Source organism: Pseudorasbora parva, chromosome 3, assembly GCF_024679245.1.
Source record: "Pseudorasbora parva isolate DD20220531a chromosome 3, ASM2467924v1, whole genome shotgun sequence".
NCBI lineage: Eukaryota > Metazoa > Chordata > Actinopteri > Cypriniformes > Gobionidae > Pseudorasbora > Pseudorasbora parva.
The window spans coordinates 21826713-21850646 of NC_090174.1; the positions used below are offsets into that span (position 1 = coordinate 21826713).

Below are 23934 nucleotides of genomic sequence, written 5' to 3' on the forward strand. Positions count from 1 at the left end.
GATGACATTTCTTCCCTGCTATAGTCTGATGGCAGACTGCATAGTTTAGAGGGAAAATAACTGAAATGATCTATGTGTATATAAAGAACTGATGTGTGAACATGAGATGCAAAAGAGAACAGTCTAGATGTGGCAAAATTATTTAATTAGATCAAATCACCTTTATTTATATTTATTTAATTGTTTCAAAGCAGAGTCACAGTTTTAACAGGGAAATAATGCAACAGAATTTGATTCGGCTATACGGCAGCTCTGGTTTGGATTTAAAATAGTTTTAATGCTTAAACTAAAAAATAGATTTAAATCAGGCTGTCTAATTTCTAAATAACAAACTGATTTTTTGCGGGCAAGCAACCGAAAGCCATGATCTCTCTCCAAATCTGGAACTGAATTGAAATTGGTTATTTGGCATGGGGCCAGGGTGGGCCCAGTTTTTGACAGGTTGGAACCGGGCCTGTGCTGAAAGCAGCCATATTGGATTCTGAAGTCAGGGTTTAATTTTGGGTTTTGAATGTGAGACTAAGGCCCTGTCCCAAATGGCACCCTAAACACTGGCACTTTCACGTAATGCCACTTTGACTGCCGGGAAGAAGTCCTCTGCGTAACCCGCACCAGTGCGTGCTCAGCTAGAGGGAGCATCGAGGGCGCATAACGGCCGCAAAGGGGGCGCTCGCGAGCACCCTTCTGAAACCTAAAATGACAAATGGGACATCCTGCGGTCTCGTGGACTTAACGGACATGCGCATACAGCGGGCATATAAATCCATAAGACCGAAAGTGCACATGAAGTGTGCCATTTGGGACAAGGGCTATGAGTTGTAAGAGTGTAAAGTCCAGTTTCCACCAAAATTACCAGGAACAATTTGTCCCAGGAACTTTTTTCCCCAGGAACAACCTGCAGCTGTCTGCGTTTCCATCGTGGTCTAAAGTACCGTGAAGATTAGTCTGGTGACGTGGGACTGCGTGCGTCGACTTTACAGTTGCCACTGGATTTTGTCTTTTGCAAAAAAATTGAATTAAGCCTGAACCTCGTCGTCGATCCATTGGCCATATTGTAACTCTATTGTTGATTCGAAAAGAAAACAACTCTTACTGCACGCACCGTGACAGACTAAAAAACGACTTTATTTGACAAGTTCTTGTCTTTCATCTGGGCCTGAATGCGAACTCACAAAGCACCAAGCATTTTATTATTTTGAAATTAAAATAACATTGGAACAAAACGTCTTGGGTTACTCTTGTAACCCTTGTTCCCTGATGATCTGCCAGTACTGACAGATCGAGGGATCAAGTTGCTTTCTGCGTGTTGGCCATCCTGAATTTTGCATCTTCACAAGCAACTGGAAAGTACTGTCTCTTGCAGTAGCTTCTGTTAGCTGCTTTAGCATGTCTTTACTGAGAGCCTCTGTTGCTTCAATCGCATAAACGACTCTTTCTTCATTGAGGTCAACTGTGGTCATGTGCTGACCTTCAGCAATAGCACGTGACAATGCATCAGCGATTAACATGTCCTTTCCGGGTGTATATTGAACATTAAGCTCATATTTTTGCAGCTGTAAAAGCATTCGTTGGAGTCTCGCTGGTGCTTTGCTCAGTGGCTTCTTGAAGATAGCCTCCAATGGCTTATGATCTGACTGTACATTCACATTGCGTCCATATATGTACTGATGGAACTTTTTGGTCGAAAAAACAATCGCCAGCAGCTCTTTTTCAATTTGAGCGTAGTTTTTCTCAGTATCGGTTAAAGACCTGGACGCATATGCAACTGGTTGCCCGTCTTGTAGCAGACATGATCCTAGGCCATCTTTGGATGCGTCCGTTTGTATGATAAGTGCTATGTTGGGGTCATAGTACCTGAGAACTGGTGTGTTGGTCAGTGCCATTTTGAGTGCAGACAATGCTGTGTCGTGCTCAGGTTTCCACTGGAATGCCATGTCTTTTCTCAGTAGCTGTCTGAGAGGCGCTGTGAGCGATGCCTCATCTGGAACAAATGGGGCAAGATATCTGATCATGCCTAAAAGACGCTGTAGTGATTGTCTATCTGTAGGTCTTGGCATGTTCACTACTGCCTGTATTCTGCTTTCACACCCTGTGGCGTTATCACATGTCCCATGAAGTGTACATTGTTCACTTTGTACTGAATCTTGTCAGCGTTGAATTTAACATTGTGTTTTTTCGCTCTCTCCATAATTTTAGCAACAATGACATCATGTTCTTGTTCTGTGGCAGCTGCAACAATCATGTCATCAGCTAAAATATATACACCTTCAATGTCACCGAACACTTCCTTGTTGTACTGTTGGAAGACTTCACTAGCAGACTTGACACCAAATGGCAGACGTTTGAATCTTTATCTACCCCATGGTATATTGAATGTGCATAAGAGAGAAGAATCCATGTCAAGTTTGACTTGCCAATAGCCATCCTTTTCATCGAAGATGGAGAAAATTTACTTTCCGGCAAGTCGACATAGTACATCTTCGGTTGTTGGGATAGAGAAGTGTTGGCGTAGAACAGCTTTATTTAGGTCACGAGGATCCAAGCATACTCGTAATGACCCATTCTTTTTCTCCGTGACGACAAGACTGTTAACCCATGGAGTGGGCTGCGTGACTGGCGCTATAACGTCTGCTTGCAACAGCTGATCCAGTGTGTCTTTCAACTTGCTCAGCACAGCTAAGGGAATTTTTCTACAGCCATGTATGACTGGTATTGCTTTCGGGTCGACATGTATATGATGTTCACCCGGAAACTGACCAAGACCTTCAAAGACAGTTGGGTGTTGCGCTATCAGCTCCTCTTTAGTGGTAGGATGTTTGATTACTACAGTGTCAACTCTTTTCAGCAGATGCATCCGTTCACATGCTTCCTTACCAAGTATTGGTATGGACGAGTGTCTGGTGATGTAAAAGGGTAAGAGAACTTGCACTTTGGGTGTGACGCACTGCAGCTTAGCCACACCTTCTGGCTTCAATTTCGTTCCACCATACGCCACCAGCATTGTTGAAGTCGGTTGCAATGATGCTGTTTCGTGCAGAGACTGGTAAATGTCAAGAGGTATAATATTGGCTTCAGCACCTGAGTCCAACTTGAACTTCACTGTCACATTTCCAATGTCTGCATCTGTGTACCACGCTTTCTGTGCGGAGCTGGTAGACTTTTTTAGTTTCACTGTTCCGATGAATAGTGAATCAACAGTGTTCTGTTATGTTTGGGGTGATTGTCTTTTCTTTCAGACATGCACACTGAGGCGAAGTGATTGCGCTTTCCACAGGCATGACATGTAGCTCCAAAGGCTGGACACTGACGTGGAAGGTGTGATTTTCCGCACTTTTTGCAGATGACTGAGTCTACATTTGCTTTTTGCTGTTGGAATGACGTTCTTTCATTCCTCTTGTTCTGTTTTCCATCTTTTGTTTTCTTTTTAATGGCGTGAACAGTTTTATTCTGCTCTCCCATTGCTTGAATCTGTGTTTTTGCTGCCTCAGCTGCTCTGCAAATGTCCACAGTTTTTTCTAGAGTTAAATTTATTTCTCTCAAAAGCCTCTCCTTTAAACGCTGATCACCAATGCTGAACACGATCTTGTCTCTTATCTTGTCAGATTCTGTTGCGCCAAACTCACAGTCTTTACTCTTTTGTTTTAGTTCAGTGACGTACTTATCGATGGTAATCGAATCAGGCATGGGGTAAGCCCAAAATTGGCATGACACCATGTAGTGTTCCTTCTGGTGTAGCGTGCAATGACAAACTACACAGGCAGACCCTATTAAAATTTAGAACGTCATATTTATTACCGAGCACACTATGTTAGCTAGTGCTTCTCACTCAAATGTAGATACAACAACAACTCCTCTTTATCTAAAGTAATCCCCCCACAGTCGTATATCCAAGGTGGCCCTCTAGTGGAGTCAATGAGGAATCACATGCACCCACTGCATAACTACACCACACCTGAGAGGGAACGAGACACTGCGTCGTTGAGTGACGACACTCTGGGGAACGCCCCCAGCGTGACGGCTCTGAAGTATGAATGAAATCAGCCACCAATCCGATTGGTGCAACGTCATGACGTAGTAGGTGACGGCGTACGCGGAAGCTATAAGAAGGCGCCGTCTCATACAACAAACAGCCTTTGCGATGAAGTGAGCGCTCTACGTGAAGGTGTGGCGACGAGACGCAGTGTCTCGTTCCCTCTCAGGGAACAAGGGTTACAAGAGTAACCTGAGACGTTCCCTTTATCGAGGGAACTCACACTGCATCGTCGAGTGACGACACTCTGGGTAATGATAAAAATTAAACTTTCATATATTTTAGATTCATTGCACACAAACTGAAATATTTCAGGTCTTTTATTGTTTTAATACTGATGATTTTGGCATCTCAAAAAATTTGCATATTTCATCCGACCAATAAAAGAAAAATGTTTTTAATACAAAAAAAGTCAACCTTCAAATAATTATGTTCAGTTATGCACTCAATACTTGGTCAGGAATCCTTTTGCAGAAATGACTGCTTCAATGCGGCGTGGCATGAGGCGATCAGCCTGTGGCACTGCTGAGGTGTTATGGAGGCCCAGGATGCTTCGATGGCGGCCTTAAGCTCATCCAGAGTGTTGGGTCTTGCGTCTCTCAACTTTCTCTTCACAATATCCCACAGATTCTCTATGGGGTTCAGGTCAGGAGAGTTGGCAGGCCAATTGAGCACAGTAATACCATGGTCAGTAAACCATTTACCAGTGGTTTTGGCACTGTGAGCAGGTCCCAGGTCATGCTGAAAAACGAAATCTTCATCTCCATAAAGCTTTTCAGCAGATGGAAGCATGAAGTGCGCCAAAATCTCCTGATAGCTAGCTGCATTGACCCTCCCCTTGATAAAACACAGTGGACCATCACCAGCAGCTGACATGGCACCCGCAAGTCCCCCAAGGTCTGGAATTGGTCCTTCTCCACAATCTTCCTCAGGGTCCGGTCACCTCTTCTCGTTGTGCACTTTTTCCTTCCCACAGACTTCCGACTGAGGTGCCTTGATACAGCACTCTGGGAACAGCCTATTCGTTCAGAAATTTCTTTCTGTGTCTTACCCTTTCGCTTGAGGGTGTCAATGATGGCCTTCTGGACAGCAGTCAGGTCGGCAGTCTTACCCATGATTGCGGTTTTGAGTAATGAACCGGGCTGGGAGTTTTTAAAAGCCTCAGGAATCTTCTGCAGGTGTTTAGAGTTAATTAGTTGATTCAGATGATTAGGTTAATCGCTCGTTTAGAGAACCTTTTTTTATGATATGCTAAATTTTTGAGATAGGAATTTTGGGTTTTCATGAGTTGTATGCCAAAATCATCAGTATTAAAACAATAAAAGACCTGAAATATTTTAATTGGTGTGCAATGAATCTAAAATATATGAAACTTTAATTTTTTTCATTACATTATGGAAAATAATTAACTTTTATCACATATGCTAATTCTTTGAGAAGGACCTGTATTTACAGTGTGGATGCTTGTAATGAAATTGTGTTATTAAATAACAAAATTAATGGAATTGTTGTATTACTGAGGTTAATTTGTAATTCAGTTAGTTACTAATCTCATTAAAAAGGAAATTGTTTTGCATTGATAAAGTAATCCAAACCACATTTATAACTTATAACAGTAAGCGATTACATTTCCAAAGTAACCTTCCTAACACTGAATGTTTGTGAGATTTAACACATTCTTTCTGTGATTGTGTGACTGTGGAATTTCTTTGAATTGTAATGAATTTAATTCTACTTCCTGTCATTCCAATTCAATAGAATTAAGGCAGTTCTGAAGGCAAAAGGGGGTCAAACACAGTATTAGTATGGTGTTCCTAATAATCCTTTAGGTGAGTACATGTGTATATACACACATATATATAATACTGATATAAGTGATTGCCCAGATTTAGACCTACCTATATTACCATACCTTTAGTTTAGCCCGATAATCGTTCGGTTTACTTGTGTTTTCAGTTTCCCCTATTAAATCCAGTCATGCAGTGCTTTTGCCACTCAGTCAAGCTATATCGCATGTTCTGGCAGGAAAGTGACGTCAATGCATACCCTCTATTGCTCTCCTCCTCTGTGTTACAATGCTTGCTTAGTGGTTTTGTACAGGGCTGGGCCTGTATCGACACAACCTCTCCTGGTGTAGGTGATTTGGGTAGTGACACACTACTGTGTGGTGTAGAAGGTTGGCACTGTAATGGTAATTAAAGGTTGCTTGTTGTTTGCAGTGTATGCTGTTGGTCTCTTGGCAGGTGAGGCATGAGAGGAGGCCCGGCCCTTCCTGCAGTCTTGTGGAGAAAGAATTGAATTTCTTATTTTTATTTATTTTATTAATAACACATTTTTAATTGGTGTTTTAATATTTGATGGTCTCTGTTAGGAAAATAAAATTTTATATTTTAATAAACTACGTTGTGTTTTGTGGAGGAGGACTCCGGCCTTAAACAAGGTTGTGGCATAGTAAGCTTATATTTCCCACAATACATTAATAACCGTGAGTCATCATTAGGAAGCCATATAATGTCTGTGTAACGGCCTATGGTAACGACTGCAGTCACACTCGTTAGACGTATCACTGTCTGCTGGTTCGCCTTCGATTCTTTTGTTAACACTTAGTGGGAATCTGTGGGTGGTGAAAGGCCTGGAAAAGTACAGATAACAAAGAGCACTAGTCTTCACATGTCTGCTGTGAGTCAATGCACACGAAAAGCTTATTTTTTTATGCTTTGTAAGATCACCCACTCTATACCTCACTTTAACATCAGAGGTTATTGCTACTAGTTGTTTCAACACATTCCAGTTGTGGCCAAATGCATTTGTTGTGTTAACGGCCAATACCTTTTTGCAGTTAGGTTGTTCAAATGACTAATGCAGAACAAGTTATTGATTAATTTAAAGGTATGGTAGGCAATTTCAGAGTGGCTAGCAATAGCAAGCCAGCTTTGAAACCATGAGATCCCACCCTCCCTTCATTGTGCTCTCCAAAGCCAACGCCTCCAAAATGTTCTAATTATCATTGTCTCAAGATGACCAGCATCTTGAATGAACAAAACATGAGCGCTTTGTTCAGATGTCTGAGATATAGGATGGGCCTAAAACCTCTGTCCTTTTTTTGGACGAGGAAGTAGCGACTGTAAAAGCCTGACTCGCTTAGTGACGGGTGAACGGATTCCACCGCTCCCTTTTCTAACAGTTTTAAAACCTCGATGCGAAAGCATGTGACTGATGCTGCTTTTCACCGAGGTCTCGACCATGGTGCGAAAGCGAAAGTGCAGGGGTCTGCGAGCGAACTGTAGCGAGTATCCTCGTTTTATTGTGTTCAACATCTAATTTGATATACAGCGGATGGCCTGCCAGGCCTAGGCCCAGGAAGATAGGGGTTGGATATGACACGGGGGAGGGTCTCAAAACAAGGTTTTGAGTTGCGCCCTGGCCTACCATCCTCTGGAGGAGGGCGGGCAGAGGTGTGCAGCGATGGCCTCTTTGAGGGGAGGAAGACGCTCGTAGCCTTTATCCTTTGCGCCATCAACAGTTGAGAGCGCTGGGGAAACGGCAGACTTGGCGCAGGCTGAGTAAGGCGATTTCCAGGACTTAGTAAGCTCGTCGGAGCTCCACTTTTTCCTGCGTGGTCCAAGAGACGCAGGAGGGCGGGGACCTGGTCGAGGGTGGCGAGGCGAGCCCTCAGGTAGCTTGCAGCCACCTCTGGAGAGTGCGAGCTGCGCATGGTCCCGTGCGAGACACGCCTCACAGATAATGTGGCGGTCACCATAGTAAATAGATGCATTTGATGCTTTCCAGCGCTTGGACACAAATGTGAAAATCTGCCAAATCTTTTTCCCCAATATTATTACTGTGTCAACTGAGGGTGCTTTTGCTTGCGTTTGAGGGTGCTTAGCACCCCTGTAGAACCGGTCCTGGTGCAGCGGCATTACGTTTTGCATACTTATATGAATAAATGTTTTGCTTTATATTCTCGAGAAAAGGAGCTTTTCCCATACAGGTCTGATCTCATATTAGATAAATAGATATTCATAAGATTATTTGAAAGATTGGAGTTGTCACACCGGAGATGGGTTTATTGAGGATGTTATTGATGGCATTTATAGGGGGGAGTTTAATTGACACGCTCTCTGCAGACATTTTGGGGCTGCGTTGGTCATGTCTGACTGCAGTAAAACAGAGAGACTAACATTAGCATAGATGCCATTCTTCTTATGATGTGTACTTCAGAGTACTTCAGGTGTTATGGGAAGTGTTCCTGGTTCCGGCTGACCTAGTTAATGCAGCCTAACTGTCCAAATAATTAAGACACAATAATGTCACTGATATAATTAAAGATACATCAGTGCAAGTTTCTTTCAGTTAAAACAACTCAAACATACATTTTAGTAATTCACATTTAACATTTATTATTTTAGTCCTGTCTGTGAAACCGGGGGAATATACTAAAGTGATGCTGCATTTTTATTCAAATAAATGCAGCCTTGAGCATGAGGCTTTTCTAAAAAAAATATATATATATAAAAAATAAATAATTAAAAACAACCCTTTTAAATGGTAGTCTGGATAAAACTATTTCTTATCTCAGGAAAATTCAAATTGTTTGAATAAACAGTGATCTGATAAACAATTTAAATCCAACTAAAATATGAAACTGTTCTTATAAAGTGTAAGAAACCAACATTTGTATATTGGTGGAGTCATATGGTCTATAAATTATGAAATCTGTACTTTCACACACACAAGGTTGGAAATGAAAGCAGAAATGTGACAAAAGATTTAGCAAGAATTTCAACTTTTGTTTATTTTTTGCAAATAACACTAAAAATGTTTACAAAAGCATTGTAGAAAGATTTGTGCATTGTAAATTATCAAAACTAAAAATTAATATTACTTGAAATGATTTTGCACCTAACATGACATAAGGATTGTCATTCTCAGCAGCAAAAAAAATGCAATGCATCTCAGGAGGACGTGATAAAGTGTTCAGTGTTTTTAAGACCACCCTCAAAGATGTTGTGAGGAATTTACCAGCCCTGAAATGAAGGCAAAGTGGGGGGAAAAACAACTGCTACACCGCTTACACGTGTTGCTACTTAAGCAAATGAAATAAACAAGGATGGTATGGCACTAAATGCTCATCCCTGAAGGAGGGCATCATTCATCTAAGAAAAAAAGGGTTAGATTGCAAATGGAGACTTCCCTTGTACCCATTCATGGCACTATGGCAATCTTCCTTAGTGGGACTCAAAGACACTCAGCCTTCCCTTTGTTATTCCAGTTGGACAAACAGTTGGCAGCTTGAGAGAAAGTTGTATAACAGGAGATCATTACACACAATATGCTCACACCCCACGGATACAACACAAGCCTTTCGCCATCAAAGTTAACAGTTTTAACAACCACATACACCGTTCAGTCTTGAATTTAGGACAATATTCACTTGGTAGCTACTACTTCAGAAATGTAGAGGAAAACCAAAAACATTAAAATTAAGAAAACAAAAGTGTGCTTGATGACCCCACTGGTAATATTACAAAATAATTAAAAAAATATAGAAATGAACCAAACCAAAGAAAAGACCTTACAAAGTCAGATAATATACATACCATTGAACATATGAATACATAAATATTTGTCTGATTACAAAACCTCTTACTTCATTATAAAATTTGCTTTTTACATGTTGTATTGCTGTGTCAATACATAATACTGAGAGTTTCTTCGCACACTGTGGCAACACTTTACATCTTAAGTTCTCTGCTGTATTAAACATTATAAACTCACATAGGTATGCTCTGGAAAATATTTTATTTTTTTTTATTTTTATTTTTTTATTACTTGCCTTTGTAGACAATGAGGTTCTAATGCTCTTGTAAATGGGAAGTCGATAGCACTGGTGCTATCTGTGTGGAAAGCAAACAAACCAGTTATCTAATCTTTGGTCAAGCATATAGGGGCAAAAGTCACCATAAGGAATCTGGAAACTGTATAGAAATGGCTCAGGTTCATAGATCTTTCATACTCAGGTCACATTTTACGTCCCACCACTTGATACTCAATGCTCCAGCGGGGTCTTTGACAGTCTCTCTAGCATACTAGGCTGAACAAAGACCATTTTAATGAAAATGTTCAAACTATTTTCACTGACAACAAAATATGTTACTCTCCGAGAGCCGCTTTAATGGACTGGTAGTTAATTAAACTAAAGCTTGAATGACTTTCCCTCAGTTTTCTGTTCAGATACAGCTGCATAAGACACTGCGAGTACACAGTGTTTCCAGTTTAACCCTTGCACTAAATCTTTACGATAATCCATGGCACAGGCAAATACACAACAATGTTCACTGCAATCCACGCAAACCGTGGTCGCAATAGGTAACAGATGGTTTAAGTCAAGTAAAAGTAACAAAAAAATCATTCCAGCAAGTGTTTCCAAAATGGGAATGATTTACAAATACATAAGTCTTAAAAGCAACCGAGTGCAACTACACACGGGTTATGGCAACTTCAGACAGGGGACAGACCCACAGAAATGCACGTGACAACTCCTCTTTAGTGATATTTCGTAAAGTGTGCAGCTATCGCATCCTGTTCAAGTTGATTTCAAAAATGGCCTCAAATCATTTTTAAGAAGCAATAGCGAAGGCTCCGATAAGCAAGGACAGAAAAAGCGTCACGAAAATTAAACTCGACAGACAAAAGCAGTGATTCAAGTGCAAGAGTCTCTTTCGCCCAGAGGGTTAATTTAAACCGAACGTGCACAGAAAAAATGTGCAAACTTTACCGATAACCCTTCCAAATCTGCTAACCTTTAACCCCTTCTGCTCTGATTAGACAGCGGTTTCAGCGCGCTGTAGTTGTGCTCTCGCTATAAAAGATCAGACGTGTTTTGCTGTGAAACGGGAGGGATGTAGTTCTAAGTCCGACACGGATTCACAGAAGTTTGTCTGACATTTCGCCTAGTCTCACCGCATACCTGCCATTACCACACAGCAGAATCACATTGTGTTCATAAATATTTGTAAGGCAGAAAATATTCAAGTCTCACTTATGAGTGTTGTTCTACGTCTCTGTTGTTTGTTGTTTGTGAAATGCTAAAAGCTAGTGCGATTTCTGTAATACGATGCCTTAAAGGAGAATGTCTGACCTCTTTTAACAGCCGTCATCATTGAAATGTTTCTGGCATCAGAATGAAACTCTGATACTGTGAAATAGAGAGGACTGCTCGAGTCACTAGTTTCCACTTGTCGTCACACTGCATCGCGCAAAATGGTGGACAGTGAGCCACCAGAGCAGTTCACCACAGTGTGACGAAAACATGCAAGCATTGACATGCCTGCAGAAATACACACACACACACACACACACACATAATTACACACACATACTGGTATGTACAATCACACACACACACAGTTCTGTATAAGACCCAGTTTTGTTAGCATATTAGACCTTTTAGCTCTCTAATACTCTTAGAGGAGGTAAGTCAATAGTTTTCATTTATCTGCTCATAAATGAAAAGAACTTGTTAGTTTTAGGTCTGCCTGTGTAGACCTGAATACAGTAGTGTGTGGACAGACCTAAAACACTTTAAGAGCACAGGGTGTCCTAGACATGAGTGTTCTGGATGGGAGAAACCCCTCACGATCTCTCATGCCTTCAGGAACTATGGACTCTGTGAGCATGCAATGCATATATGTGTTTTTAAAAGGCAAGAGAGTGTTTCAGGCCTCTCAGGACTAGGCAACAGAAGCCTCTGGAAACCCAGAGACGGTTGTTCAAAATTGAATCGCATGTTTTGAATTGACATATGTTGTGTTTGAAGATATGGCAGTTTGAGAAGGCCATGCTCAAAGAAAGATGAAAAGTCACGAGTCAAAATAAGTGACCCTCGGCATACGGTGGTGAGCGTGCGGGGACTGGTCCACGAAGACGAATCGCACAGTGAAAAGAAAACATAAAAAAGGATGAGGATGCACTACTGGTAGACGTGATGTCCTTCATCAACACTTTTGTGCCTCCACTGGTGACATGGCAATATAAGATCCGTTCCTCAAAGGCTGATTGTTGCGGTTCTCTGGCGAATCCTCTGTTTGGTTGCTCACTTGGGTATAAGCCGTTTCATCTTTCGCCGTCTAAACAGAACATATAAGGACATTAGCGTGTACATTGTTAAAACCATGTATAGATGACTGAAGATGTCAAACGTGTATCACTGACACATGGACTACGTAGTTAAACATCTAATCTAAAGCTGTGAAAGTACATTATGATCACCAATGGCGGAAAAGCAATTCAAATAAAAGGTATTTATATGAAAATGCTCAAAATGACCAAATACACCCAGGTGAAAAAAAGCTGCACTATTAAATGTATTAAAAATGCATTACAGTATATTTGTATTGTACTAAAAATGTACTCAAGTACATTTTTAATGCATTTAATAGTCCGTATTTTTAATGATGATATAACAGGCAAATTTGAACAAAATGAAAGCAAATTGTGTGTGTAAGGGAAAAAAATGAAGACTTACAGCAAAAGAATGAAAAGCTTCAGTAAAATCAATACGTTTTACTTCATTCTAAATTGGAACAAACAAAAAAAAAGGGAAGGAAAAATGTTACTGGAAATCAAAACATAACAGCATTATACATTTTAACTCATAAAATAAATGCTATTAAAGACCTTATGAAGATTAGTATGTGCAAGACAACTGTATTTCCCACTTAATCATTCATTCATAAATACATTTATTTTAGGTCATAACAATAGACCAACCCAATTAAGCTGATAATGACTGTAAACGGCAAAGAAATATAATACGTGCACTAAAGCACATGCATTCCCTCATGCGGGTGCATGCATGGGTTTTTAAGCTAGGGTTAGTGCCGTTAAGACATGTGACAAATGGAAATTGACTTTCAAGCCAAGGGTGTGTAAGGTTGACGGAATTTCAAAAGGCTTTTAGTCTTTTTCATAGTGGCATTTCTGGAGAATATTAACTTTTACTCTATTAATATCATATAAATAAAACAAAACAATTGTCAACATACAAATTCAATTTTCTTATCTTAACTAGCCAGAAGGCCATTAATGTCATATAGCTCATTTTTATTTTATTTTTACCTTTCTCTGCCGGTTCCTGCAGACAAGGAAGATCAGGACCACAAGTAAAATGGCCCCCAGCCCCACAATAATGACTGGGAAGTTGGACACCACTGTTACAATCAGCAGAAGCGTCCTCATCTGAGCTGCCGAATCATCGTCGATAGTTGCAGTCTGAAAATTCCAGAGTAAAAAAATAACATTTATCAGAAAACAAATTAGCTTTGTAAACAAACAAATCAATAATGTGAAGTATGGATGCACCGAAGCCTAAATCTGAATTCGGAAAGGCCGATAAAAATGATTAATGCATAATGCACTAAAGGGACATGGTTAGACTTGCTGCAGTAGTTGGTTACATTACAGTACATCCTGATTTCACTTATCATGTAAAGATAGTGAAGAGAGATGACTGACAGGAGGATTTAGAGTGTAACAGAGATCCTGACCGTCACTGATTAAATATCTTTTCTTGTAAAACGTGTGGTCAGGACCACTGCTCCACAGCATGTCCCTTTAAAATGCATCATTTCCTTTCTGAACATAGTGTTTGGCTTTGGGCAAACTCCTGATCTGAAGGAAGTGAACTCACCTCGTTGACATACATAATGGGGAAAATGGTCTCATTCAGGAATTTTGTTTTGCTGAGGAGTAAAAAAGAAGAAGAAGAAAACTCATTAGCCATTTTGTCATTCCAAATCACATTTGAATGTTTTTTTTGTCAGGTTTTACTCACGGGAAGCCACTGACTCTCTTCATTATGACATTCAGCTGAGCTCTCTTACAGGCACGAATGGGAACCCCCGTGGTCTGCAGATAAAAAAAGCGAAGAGAGGATTAAATCTTTGATCAGTTCCACCCAGAACCGCGTGTGGAGTGAGATGAGTCCATCACACGTCAACTTAATTTGTATATTTTCCATCACGACATGCTACACAACCCTCTAGGGATTTTAGCGAAAGTTAGGTAGATTTCACCTACACTCTGGTTACCAGAGTGAATCACCTTATTTGTTTCCTGTCATGGTAAGAATGGGTGTACACTACTTTCAGATTACAAACCACAAGAGTGCAAACTGATCAGTGCTGTAGCTGCAGAAGTGAGATTGTGAAGTGTGAACACTGCTTACCGGGTTGATGTCGAGGTATGTTTCGTGTTCCTCTTCATTTGGGTTCATTCCTTCAACAGCATTAATGTACTTCTCATCGGCTTGGTAGAAATGAGGGAATGATACAACAATGGGTGCACCTGCACATTGATGGGGAAAAAGGAACATATGGGATTAATTGCAGATCCTTTATTCAGATTAGTTGACAATCAGCACCTATCTAGGAAAACTCTAGTCTAGTGTGAACATGCAATAATAATAGCTTCTTTATCAGCTATTGCATTTATAATGGCCGGTGATAAAGATAACTGAAGATGATTAAAGCCATATCAAGCCTCATGTTTCATTATGCTAGCCAACCATTTTAACCTGGCCACACCACATTTTATTTTTTTCACATTTAATTTTACAACAAATATGTCATTATTGTTCTTAAACATTACAGCTATAACATAACCCTCTGGCATAGAAATCCATACACTACTTATACACTACAGTGCAAAATATTATGGATGTTTAGGATTTAAAACCCATTCTAGCTGCAAAATTACCATCTACAAAGAAAAAAGAAAGAAATCAATGAATGCAAATAATGTAATAATGCATCACATTGAGGGCATGTGACAGTTAAGACTGCAAATGTGCAGTTTTTAGATTTCACTTCTCGTTTTTTGACATTTTCCATTATCTTTAATAATAACCCTGAGGCATTTTCTGGGACCTTTTGTTTTTTATGCAAACTCACAGAAAATGAAACTTCATTTTGTGGCAGGACATACTCAATGACAGGCAAGTACCTGAACACCCACCAAGAACACAAAATACTACATTTGATAGGTGTGCAGTTTATCTACAGTTAAAGAGAGATTAGAGAGGTATGTATTAACTCTTTTTAGTTAAGGGAATAACAGTTATATATGAAAAAGTGGTGAAGTATCCCTTTAAGAATAATACGTACCATATCACTGTTTTATATCCCAATCTCAATCCTTAATAACAACCTAAATATAACCATTAAAGAACCGTCGTGAACTCTCCTAGGAATGATGACTAATCAAAGCATGTGCACATTTTGACAGCTGTTTCATATCAGGAGCACTTACATGACAAAAGTGAGAGTTTACATTAGTTCAATAATAATATTAGCTTACTAGTTTATGGCAGAAGCAATAGAGGCAAAGACAGAGTTATCTGTCGGAAGACACTTACACCAATTCAAGTGCTTGAGTCATAAAACTGTACTTAAAAGTTATTCATTAAGCACTGAACCCTGATTTCCCTTTCATAGTCCAAGAGTGAGCAAACAAAAGCAGACCTATTTAACTTGAACTTAGGTTATGAAGCTGCAGCTCAGTACTGGGAAACCCAGTAATTCAATACTATTTGCATATGATTGGTTTGCTTTGGTTAAGTGTCAGTCTGGACCAGTTATTTAGGGCACCAAAATCTTTAGTACACGTATATTGCGGTACCTTAAACAAATGACCGTATTTTAAAAGTTACTTCATTTTCCCCATGTAATGATTGTTCTGATAACATCCCACGTCTTTCTCACTGTAAAAAAACACACTGACGGCCCTGAAGCTAAGGTGCGGCGTGACCCAGAACAGGCTTACCTTGCCGACAGACGCTGACTTTGAGGACTCCTTTTCCTAGACAATCTCCAGCAGGCACGCAGAAGCCAGCGTTACTGGGGTTCTCATCTGGGGGAGCCAATACATCCGATGGAGGGGCGAAGCGGAAAGCAGGGATACCCTTAACCTCTGTGTCGCTCACGTAACTCAAATGAATGGATCTGCAAGTGATCAAGTCACCTTTATTTATATAGTGCTTTTTACAATGCCGATTGTTTCAAAGCAGCTTCACAGTGTTAACAGGAAAATAAGGCAACATAATTAGATTCGTCTGTACTCTGGTTAAAACGGTGATGTCATAAAGCTAATTTCAATTGTCATACAGTGTCAATGCGGCTAGATCAGTAATATGCGTAAATGAAATTTAAGAACATAAGTAACCATGTACTAGTCACCCAGAACCTTGTATGTGTCAAAACACGTTGCTTACCGGCACAAATCAGCAGCAAAGATGTAGAGGAGTTCTTTTCTGGACAGGAAGGTGTGGAAGACACTGCCATCTGTACCATTGATCATATTGCTCTGGTTAGACGACCACCAGTTCATCTGACTGAGTGAAAAAACGAACAGATGGTGATTGATTTTGTCACAGGTTCAAATGGAAAAGCAAGGTTTATTATGCATTTTTCTCCTGCATTTTTTTTCATAAATGCAGAATATTCTTAATCTGAAAAGTCAAGTAAAAAATGATTTATTGGGATATAGGTCAATTTAAATCATGGAGTAGGTGAGTCACACACGAGGTCTTTTCACGGACTTTACACATTGATTTGAATTTATCTAGCATGTAATACACATGCTGTGTGTCTAACCCAGTTTATCAAGGCAGGAGGGCAGATGTCAAATGATGAGTGTGCAAGAATTATCACTATGTCAGTAAGGCAATGCAGATTATGCAAGGACTGACGTACCTGATGCCGTTCCACGTGTCAATCTTGCCGTAGTCCATATAGTTCTTCTCTCCAGTATGGAAGACAAATTCACCCTCATGGGTTCCATTTTTCTGGAGTCAGTAAAAAAACAACAACGATTTAATATAACGCTAGAACAATAAAAATAACTGTCACATAAGGTAAAGATGACTAGAAAGTCATAGAGTAGGAAAGTAGATAGTTTAGATGCCATGATGTGAATACTGAGTGTAAGAACGTTTTATTAATGCAAACCACTCAAACTTCCTGTTTCAAGGCACTCACATGATACCTACAATTGCACAAACCATAGACATGTAATATCTGTCCTAATACATAAATAATCCTGGAATAAACTCTAAAACCCATTACAGTAAACCAGGCCACTGTGTCAAACCTGGCCCACTGGTCAACATCTGCAGGATCATGATGATAACGTCATTTGCTTATCCGGTTCTGATGGTATATGTGCTACTTTTGACTGCATTAATATATGACTCATTTAGACTGCATTTTATATCTCTTTTCAGTCTGACTAAAGCATTAAATATGATGAAACTGCAGATTCTTACATTGTACATAAGGCCGAAATACTCATCCACTTCTGGTCTCAAGGCATGGAGTTTGGACAGCAGCGGGTCTTTGAAACCCCACAGGATCTCATGGACTGTGCGATCCATAAACACCTCGATGCCCATGGATCTCATCCACATAGACACAGCAGTCCTCAGAAAGAAGGAGTAGGAGTTCAACTCATTCATTATGGCCTAAAACAGGAGGGAAAGAATTCAGAGCAAATTCTTTGCATTAGGATCAAAGATGTTCAGTTTAGCAAATGTGACTAAATAAAAATGCTCCAAGCAGACTAATTTTAAATGCAAAATGATTTGTTGCAAGTGCAAAAACAAGAAAACAAAATCCTTCTTACAATGAATGGAATGTTAACGGTTGTCAAACGGTCAACCTCAGGGTCTCCCACTGACATGTTGCGAAGAAAAACAAAGCTCTTGGGATTTGTGGCAAAGATTTTCGTCCCATTCTCAAGGAAAGTGACATTTTCCCTTGGTCGATATTCCCTGATAAAAGAGAGTTTCATAAGGTGAATATCAAAATTGGCAACTGTATTGTCTAGATTTTTAAATCTAATACACATGCTCCCATTCAAAGGTTTTTAAAAGAATATCATGCTCAAAAATATAATAAACAGTAATATTGTAAAATAAATAAATATAACAGTTATTTTCCAATGTATTAAATAGGCAAAGCTGATATTCAGAATTATTACTCCAGTCTTCAGTGTCACATGACCTTCAGAAATGTATTTCTTATTTTTTTCTTATCTGTGACTTTTGATTAATGTAATGCTTCATTACTGAATACAATTGACAACAATAGCAACGAAAACATTCTTACAAGTGCATGATCATCATTTAACATTTAGTTTAAAGTGGTTAGGGTAAACGGTTCCTGTTTCCTATATTCTAAAAGCATGAGTCATTTTTGACTGTGGTGTCAAACGTGTTGTCACTGACAACACACAGTACAGTTTAGTAAACAAAACAAAGCAAAAAATTATCAACATGAACATCTCAATTTGAGAATTGTGAATCACCTGTAGGTATATGGTCCTATTTGTGTGACTTTGGGCTTTTCCTTTCCAGCCAAGAACTCATCTGGATTGGTAACATTGAAGAAGAAATACTGCATGTAAACAGGAGGTGGAGGATTTATCCAGCCCTCCAAAACTCGGCTGTTTTGACCCAGTGTGATCTCCTGTGAATCGAACACAATTAGAGGTCAAGTGAAAGCACTAAAAGAACGTTTCTGCAACCTACCAGAAAACGCAGTGTACTTTAAAGAGAATTCAATGTTTAAGCTGAGTTTCAATATAATTTAGGGAAGAAAGAACATAAAAGCTGACTGTTTCTGGTGAAATGTCAGTGACCTGCTATGACACAAATACAGCAGACATGAGGTAAAGCGAGTGTTGTGATGACCGAAAAAAGGAAAGTGCTCAGCTGACTGCTGAGATTATTCAGATACAAGAGAGGAAGGAAAAAAATATTCGACATCAGCGAAGGTTCAGCAGTAACACTTCTCACTTCTTGAGTGGCGTGAGCTAAACTTCTAAGGAGAACCAACGTTTATTTTAAAATGACAAACTTTAACTTCAGGGCGTTATCCGTGACTACACGTGACAGCATAATTGTGTAGTAATGGAAAAAACAGGCTGACTCGTGACAAACTCACAAAAAACAGAAGGCTTTACTCCAGAATGCTGCCTTGAAATGCAGATAACGCTATCTAAAATCAAAAACGATGTCTTCAGCGGTGTTGCAGAATACACGCTCCAAAACAACAAACATCAGGGGCCCCTTGACTGGACCTTCAGCTTTTGAAAGGTCCTTTCAGAAAAATAGTTTGCTAGGATCACTGGTCAGAAGAACTTAGTTTGTATGTTTTAAAAGCAATTATTCCAACACTCATGACAAATTTGTGCTTAAATTTACACTATATTCTGACCCTGAGAATAAAGTTATTGAAAGTTAACTTTGTTCAAACAGGTCAGATTTAAGAGGACACCTGTCTTTTAAACAGAGGAATTTTTCACACGCACGCTCTGAATGGGATATCTGTCATTAGGAGCTTTACCATGAGTATTAAAGTAACTGGTAATAAAGCACTGAAGAAAATTTGTTCAACCATGCGTAGTGAAATCAGACTAAAGCTTTTCTTTAAAGTAAGATTATGTTACATCAAACTCATTGACTCTTTTCTAATCTTTCAGGGCTTCTCAGGAGGTTTGTCTGGGCATTTTTTCATTAAACACTGACAACAGATCTTAATTACACCGGTAAAAAAAGAAAGAAAAAAAAGATTTTGCTTTTAAAAGAAGCAGTGCATTTCATCTTAAAGAAACCAATTAAAGTTGTATTGACTAAACGCACCAGACCACACCTTAAACACACATACACTAAAAGTTTGGGTTCGGTAAGATGCTTTAATGTTTTTGTAAGAAGACTGAATTATTATTACAATTTTAAAAAACTGTTTTCAATTTGGATACCTTTGAACAAATCGAATCTATTCCTGTAATGGCAAAGCTGCATTTTCAGCATCATTACACTAGTCTCCAGTGATCCTTCAGAAATCATATGATAATCTGATCCTGCTGAACATTTTTGTGGAAAGAGATACTTTTCCAAGATTCTCTGATTAAGAGAAAGTTTAAAAGAACAGTATTTACTTGAAATAGAGATATTTTAAAAATTGTATTTACTGTCACTTGATCCAATTTTAAAAAAAGTATTTCCAAAAAAGAAAAATCCTACTGACCCCAAGCTTTTAAGTGAAATTCATGTAGAACTTTGCAATAGGATGTATGGATACTACTAATTATTACAAATAAAAAAGCCTACAAATAAATCTCAGGAATTTGATTTTGTGTTCTGCTGCGCTCATCAACCTTGAAACGAGAACTTTTTGAAGGTCCCACTGGACATTAAACCATGTTAGAGCATTTTCAAAACCTTGATCGAGCAACAACAGCCAAGGTAAGAAAAACAATAAATGTTTGTATTCTGATAGGAAGGTTGTTTGTGTATGTTATACGCAAGTGGTTAACATTGCAAAAAGCCTGTGAAGCAGTTACCTGAGCATATTTTGGTACCAGCAACTGGAAATTGATATTTTCATAGATAACAACCAATGTTGTACAAAAGCCCTCTTACACTGCTAAGAGGCGCAGCAAGGAATTTATACATTAATAAGCTTGAATCAAAGTGATCTGAACTTCAGCTAAAAGCAGCAAACGGAAGTTAACCGTCCAACACTTTGAAGAAAAACTGCTTTAGAGCTACATACCTGCGTCACATATACAAACTCCTTTGACATGCCACCCACTCCACACCCTATACTCACAAAACACATACATCACCTGAGGGCTTAAAAAAGTTGTTTTGTCTAACAGAGAACTTAAGCCTAACGGCACAGTATAACATGTTTCAGTGCCATATGAGACAGCGAATATGAAAAGTAACAGTATATCATGAAGGTCAATTATAATGCTTTAAATCAACTGTCAACCAATAACCAATGCATAACATCTCCAACAAAGTTAGCTTTAACTCAGACCACCACAAACACAAACACCCACCCACGAATTCTAGGTTAAGGGAATCACGCTGAAAAGTGAATACTACACTTGGTTAAAAATACTGGGGGTGAAGGTCACAATTCCAAGTATTTTTTCAAGGAGAACAGGCTAAGACCACCCCCCAACCACACTAGAACACCTCCCCCCTGCCATATATACGCTATGTGAATGAACAACCGTTCCCGTTACATTAAAGAAGAGTGATTCATTCCCCGTGCTGTTGCAACGGAAAGCAATTAATTCACAGACTGAACCGTTGAGGTGGATTAGAGAGCGAGAGATAGACTGGGGGGAAAAGTATTTTCCGCAATATGATAGGCTTCGTGGTCACACAGTCGGAGACCAGCCCACTTTAATCAGGGTTACTTACTTACAAACCCTAATTTACATCACGGTAATTTCATAGCATGTTTTGACTACCTACACGTCAAAAAGGGGGCATTAAACGGGTAAAACACAGGCTTTCAGTGTACATAACATGAAATTTGTGTAGCCGGGGTCTCATCGGGAGTAAGAACAGGAACTTTGCTATAGCAATTCCAAGCACCATTACATTGAAGAGAGGCGGATATGACAATAATTAGTCTCGCCTGCTGTATGATTTCGCAATGCTTACGTTACATCAAGTGCTAGTCAACTCTGCGTGATGCTCAACACGGAATAAGACTTGTGTAGGACAACAGAAGCCCTCAATCACTTTATAAACACAACACGAGCTTTATTTAAGATTAAGCAAGTTAAACAATTTTCTCCTTAAAAGACTTAACGTACCTTTTTTATCCGCTCTTGAATCATTGTTTGGAAGACTTGAGCCACCAGAAGGGCGATACCCAGAATGAGCAAATGAGCGCAGACGATTCCGGTGGCGTAAATGGCACAAGATCTTCTAGTCATATTGACGGTTTCAAATGGGCTGATCTGTAGAAAAAAATAATACTATTCTTTCTTTCTCTTGTTCCGAACTTCTACTTGAGAACCTCCCGGTGTGTCTCCGTTTTTCTCAAAGCCAGAATCGTGTCCCTCGTTCTCTCATTGGGATATTCAGCATACACGATCCTAAAGATGTGCGATTAGCGGGAGGGTTTCTCGGATGCTGAGATGTGAGAATATCAACCCTAGCTCTATTGCAGAGGAGCGGAGATCTTCTCCACCTCCCTCACTGGATTCAAATGAGCCAGTCATGCATGAGAAACACACTTTTTGGAGAGAGGGGCGTGTTAATCCTCCCTCAGAGCTGAGGTCACGATTTAAAGGGGTTTTCGAGGCGGATTTATGTGTAACGTAAATGTCAGAACATCAGAGTTAATATATAACCTACTTTTACTGTCCTGTTGCAATTTATAGGTTTAGAAAAAAATGAGAAATAAGAAATAAGCCCAACTTCGTGTTATATTATTTTATACCCCGATCCCAACTACTCTGGCTATGTATTTAAGGTAACGTTATTCATATAGTAAATTAAGTTTCTCATTTGGATATACTTGTCATAAAACAAAACAATAGCGCTCACGAACCCACTGGAACAGACGTTACAGCTCAGCGGGGCATTTTGTGTGTTTAAAAGACTAGAGGCGTGAGACCGTTAGGTCTTCATTTGTGTTCCGCTATCTACTGTCGTGTCTCCTTAAATGTCTAGTGAATGAACATGAATAATGGGCAGCTCACACGGTAAGCGATGATTGTCGCATCCCTTTTGTCCGACGAGCTCGCGATTCTATTGGATGACGTCTTCCCGGACCACCGCTTTAAGACCACCCCCGGACGAACGTGATTGGTGGACGGCTCAGAAGTGTGATGCCGAATTTGATCGACTGATTTCGGGGCGGAGCTTATTTAAAGGGCGCTCTCAGCACTGTAGAGCGCTGGAAATCTCACTTTGGTCTCATCCAGAACATAGCCTACGCGTGTATAAGATGGGGGTGTGTTTTCCCCCCACTGCCACAGAAATAATACTCTGTGTGAGATTGTGAAGCAGCCTGGTATCATTATAATGATTTTTTAAAGACATTTAAGTCAACTATAACTATTTTGATATTCCTAAAATAGATAAGGCTTACTAGATTATGAGTCAGCATATACTCTGGAAATATGTGCATTTTCTAAATGTGCTGACTTTTAATAGACTATGCAGTATTGGAGTAATTGACTAGGAGAAAACAACTGCGTAACCTAGGAAACTGCATTACCAAATGTAATACATATTTTAAACCTACCTCAGAGACAATGAATTTATTGCTCTACTTTATTATAACATGGAAGGGATATCAAACTCAAGGTCATTGGCCTTCCTTGGACAAACTGCCATGTTGCTGATAAAGATGGTGAATTGATGCCAGATTTGTTATTGTCATGTGACAAATTTGCTGGGACCCCTTTTCAATATTTTTCTCAGAAATCAGCCCACTAACTCGCTGTCCTTCCCCTATATCAAATTCCTGCATCCCCATAGGGAAAGCTTTTAAAGCATTATTTTACAAATGTGACAAAATGTCCATTTGACAGTTATCCTAGGTGCATTTAAGCTTATAGGAACTTTTTTCATGTTAAAAAAATCTTCAGTTTTCCTATTCTTCTGTAGTAGTCAATGAGTGCACTCGAAGAATAATTTTATTGTAGGGCCTATATGTTTTGACAGATGAAGCCACATCACACTGTCTATGAGCAACTATGGACTAGCGATAATAATAAAGCTTTATGACTTTATGACACTTTAATTGTAGCCTACCTACACTTGAACTGTTGTAAACTTACAGATAAAGGACAAAGTTAATTGTAGTTCAAATGAATGAAAAGACAGTTATGCAAAACCTGATTTGCCTACTAGAATGTACTCCTTTTATCAAAGCTCTCTTGGGGGGTTAAATACTCGGGCCTGAAAGCATCTGTGCAAATAAAAGAAGTGAAAACAAACCATTATTAGCAATAGGAGGTAGAGGAGAAACAGTACTCTAGTCTACTTGACTTTAAGCTTTATCAAAAGTATAGTTTCAGCCATT

General features: G+C 39.4%; 2 protein-coding genes across 2 annotated transcripts in view; both read right to left on the reverse strand.

The window, feature by feature from the left end:
• The window catches only part of LOC137070743 (lysosome membrane protein 2-like), a 132641-nt gene that overhangs the window by 25723 nt on the left and 82984 nt on the right, over positions 1-23934 (reverse strand). The window lies entirely within an intron of this gene.
• On the reverse strand, positions 10136-22137 carry scarb2a (scavenger receptor class B, member 2a). Its single transcript, XM_067438140.1, has 13 exons — positions 21710-22137; positions 18395-18555; positions 17711-17858; positions 17355-17549; positions 16783-16874; positions 16302-16421; positions 15854-16032; positions 14259-14377; positions 13866-13939; positions 13722-13773; positions 13151-13303; positions 12558-12605; positions 10136-12159 (listed from the first exon to the last, which is right to left on the reverse strand). Exons 1-13 carry the CDS (start codon positions 21830-21832, stop codon positions 12028-12030), a joined length of 1596 nt encoding a protein of 531 aa, XP_067294241.1. The 5' UTR covers positions 21833-22137; the 3' UTR covers positions 10136-12027.

Excerpts from the sequence above, each read along its gene's own strand:
- scarb2a (XM_067438140.1), bottom strand. The coding sequence starts at position 21,832 with ATGACTAGAAGATCTTGTGCCATTTACGCCACCGGAATCGTCTGCGCT. Across the intron at positions 13,774-13,865 it reads AAGAGAGTCAGTGGCTTCCC|CAAAACAAAATTCCTGAATG; the intron begins GTGAGTAAAACC and ends TTTACTCCTCAG. Across the intron at positions 12,606-13,150 it reads GCAGGAACCGGCAGAGAAAG|AATGAAGTAAAACGTATTGA; the intron begins GTAAAAATAAAA and ends GTTCCAATTTAG.